This window comes from Etheostoma spectabile, chromosome 18, assembly GCF_008692095.1.
Source record: "Etheostoma spectabile isolate EspeVRDwgs_2016 chromosome 18, UIUC_Espe_1.0, whole genome shotgun sequence".
Taxonomy (NCBI): Eukaryota; Metazoa; Chordata; class Actinopteri; order Perciformes; family Percidae; genus Etheostoma; species Etheostoma spectabile.
The window spans coordinates 14,147,748-14,150,002 of record NC_045750.1 but is presented as its reverse complement, the minus strand read 5'-3'; the positions used below and the strand labels follow the sequence as shown (position 1 = coordinate 14,150,002).

General features: G+C 38.9%; 1 protein-coding gene across 1 annotated transcript in view; it reads left to right on the top strand.

Moving 5' to 3' along the window:
- Positions 1-770: 770 nt before the first annotated feature.
- aldh8a1 (aldehyde dehydrogenase 8 family, member A1) overlaps positions 771-2,255 on the top strand; it is a 7,370-nt gene continuing 5,885 nt past the window's right edge. The window contains exon 1 of the mRNA XM_032543465.1: positions 771-1,034. Coding sequence (XP_032399356.1) covers positions 888-1,034 — 147 coding nt within the window. The 5' untranslated portion in view covers positions 771-887. The remainder of the gene's footprint in view (positions 1,035-2,255) is intronic.

Genomic DNA, 2,255 nt, shown 5'->3' with positions numbered 1-2,255 from the left:
AGTAAAGAAGTTAAATCAGTACTTCTACCAGAGTATTTTTTAACACAAGTATCTGTACTTCTACTTGAGTACGGGTAGTGAGTACTTTTGCCATCTCTGGTTAGCATTTCTCCTTGTGCTCATAGGAATATAAAACATGTAGTTGCGTCTAATTCAGTGGTGAGAAAAAAGGCTTAATCTTTAACATTTAAATAGGACAAAGTCTTTAAGGACATAGACTTGAGCCTGAGGAGGTTACTGATCCTACAGGCCTGCTCTTCTTTCTCAAGGTCCATTGATCTGGCAGCTTTTCTGGAGCTGTTCAGCAAATGGGGTTTAACCAGTTTCCCTGTTTTTTTCTTGGCACTTTCAGGACAGTCAACTTCTAATTCCAAGGCCAAGAATGAACTTGGAAGCTCCACTTTTATTACAACATAATAGAGAAGTCCAAGTTTTATACACGTTACACTTTATTACACTCAATAGAGCAAAGTCCCAACAAAACTGACGGAATAGACCACTTTATTTATGTCATACCTGTATCTTAAATGTGTTTTTTGTGAATTTAGAGTAGTGGTGCTGATTCTTCTTACATGTCTACTGCACTCAGCAGTGCAATAGTCGTAACAACTGAATACTTCATTTTTACACTAGCTTTGGAGATCTATTTAATGAGCTCTTATCAGTACCTATGAGAACTTTGAATTCATAACCAATGCCTGGGAGAATAATTAGCCTACCGCTTCTGCACACCCTAGTGCATTTTATTGTGAAATGTGACAAGGCTGCTGTCAAGTAGGAGGAGCAGTACAAAGCCAACCATTTAGGAACCATATGGTTAAACACATTACCTGCAGCAGTCATTCTCTCAGTCTATTGTATTAGTTTGATATCATCGGTTTGCAACCATGCCGAACGCCTCAGAGCAGCGCCCATACTTGGTTCTGGAGAACTACATTGGAGGGAAGTTCACCCCTAGTCGGAGCCACATCGACTCCTACGACCCGTCCATTGGAGAGGTCTACTGCAGAGTGCCTGACAGCGGCGAGGAGGAGGTGGGTCATCCTCAGACACACAGGAGAGAGGCTTCTGCAACAGTACTTTAGGATTGTTTGTTTTTGGTACTTTCTCTGCAGTAGCCTAATTTGGATTGAAAATGAACACACTACTTTCCTTTTATGCAAAAGCCCAGCAATACATTTTAATTTTTGTAAAGATTTTGTTAAGGTTTTCACAGACGTGTGGTCTGCAGTTAGATGAGGTCTATTGGTGACTGTACTGTTTGTCTTTGGCTGTGCATTTGACCTTTATTTGGTATATGTTGTTGCTCTTTTAGTACATGACTCATGTTGCTGTCTGTATTTTTATTTTGAGTTAATCATTTTTATGTTCTGTGCACTCTATAAGATAATTATTTTTAATCTCATACATTTCACAAAGGTATACTTTATTGCAGGGATATTGTGCTGGACTGCATTTTATTACAAGCATGGATTTTTCTGACATATTTCATTTTGCACAAATTTCTTGCAGACGTCCCAGGAAAAGGAAAGAGCATTTTTTCGTCACATATTCTTGTTGAATATCCAGGTTTTTCCAGGCTGCATGTGCTACAGTGTTTCAGAGATTATAGTTGGAGAGAAGCACCTTTGCTCTGTACAGAGTCAACAGTGGAGTAATCATTAAACACATTCCCAAACTTTTCCCTTGTGCGATAATAAGGATTGACCAAACATGTCAATAAAATGTAATACTTCGCGCATAACAGTCGTGAGATATCATACCGGACTAATTGTTCTTGTATATTATTATCAAAATGTACATCGAATCCCCCCAGTATACATTGTATTTGTGATCCAACTTCACAGGATGTGGCCTCGATGTGGACATGAAATGAGAGTTCGCACAAAGAGGAAGTTCTAGTATTTCACAAGAAAACTTAAAAAAAAAAATGTTATGTCAAATTCCTTTAGTCATCATTGTCCCCTCATATTTATCTTGGGATCACTTGGGTGGGGGTTCTGAGCCCCATGTTTAGAACCACTAAAGTGTAGCACCACCTGAAAATTACACAGCACAACGTGCTAATAAGAGTTAAAGTAGGTTGATTTCCATCCGTATTGTCCAATCTGACGTCCCTGGCTAAACTGGTTTGATTGGATGCAAACTGAATCTGCGGCTTGAACATTTTCACACAAGTACAGGGAGGGTATTTGTTCCCCTGCTGATTTTGTACATTTGCCCACTGAAAGAAATGATCAGTCTATAATTTTAAT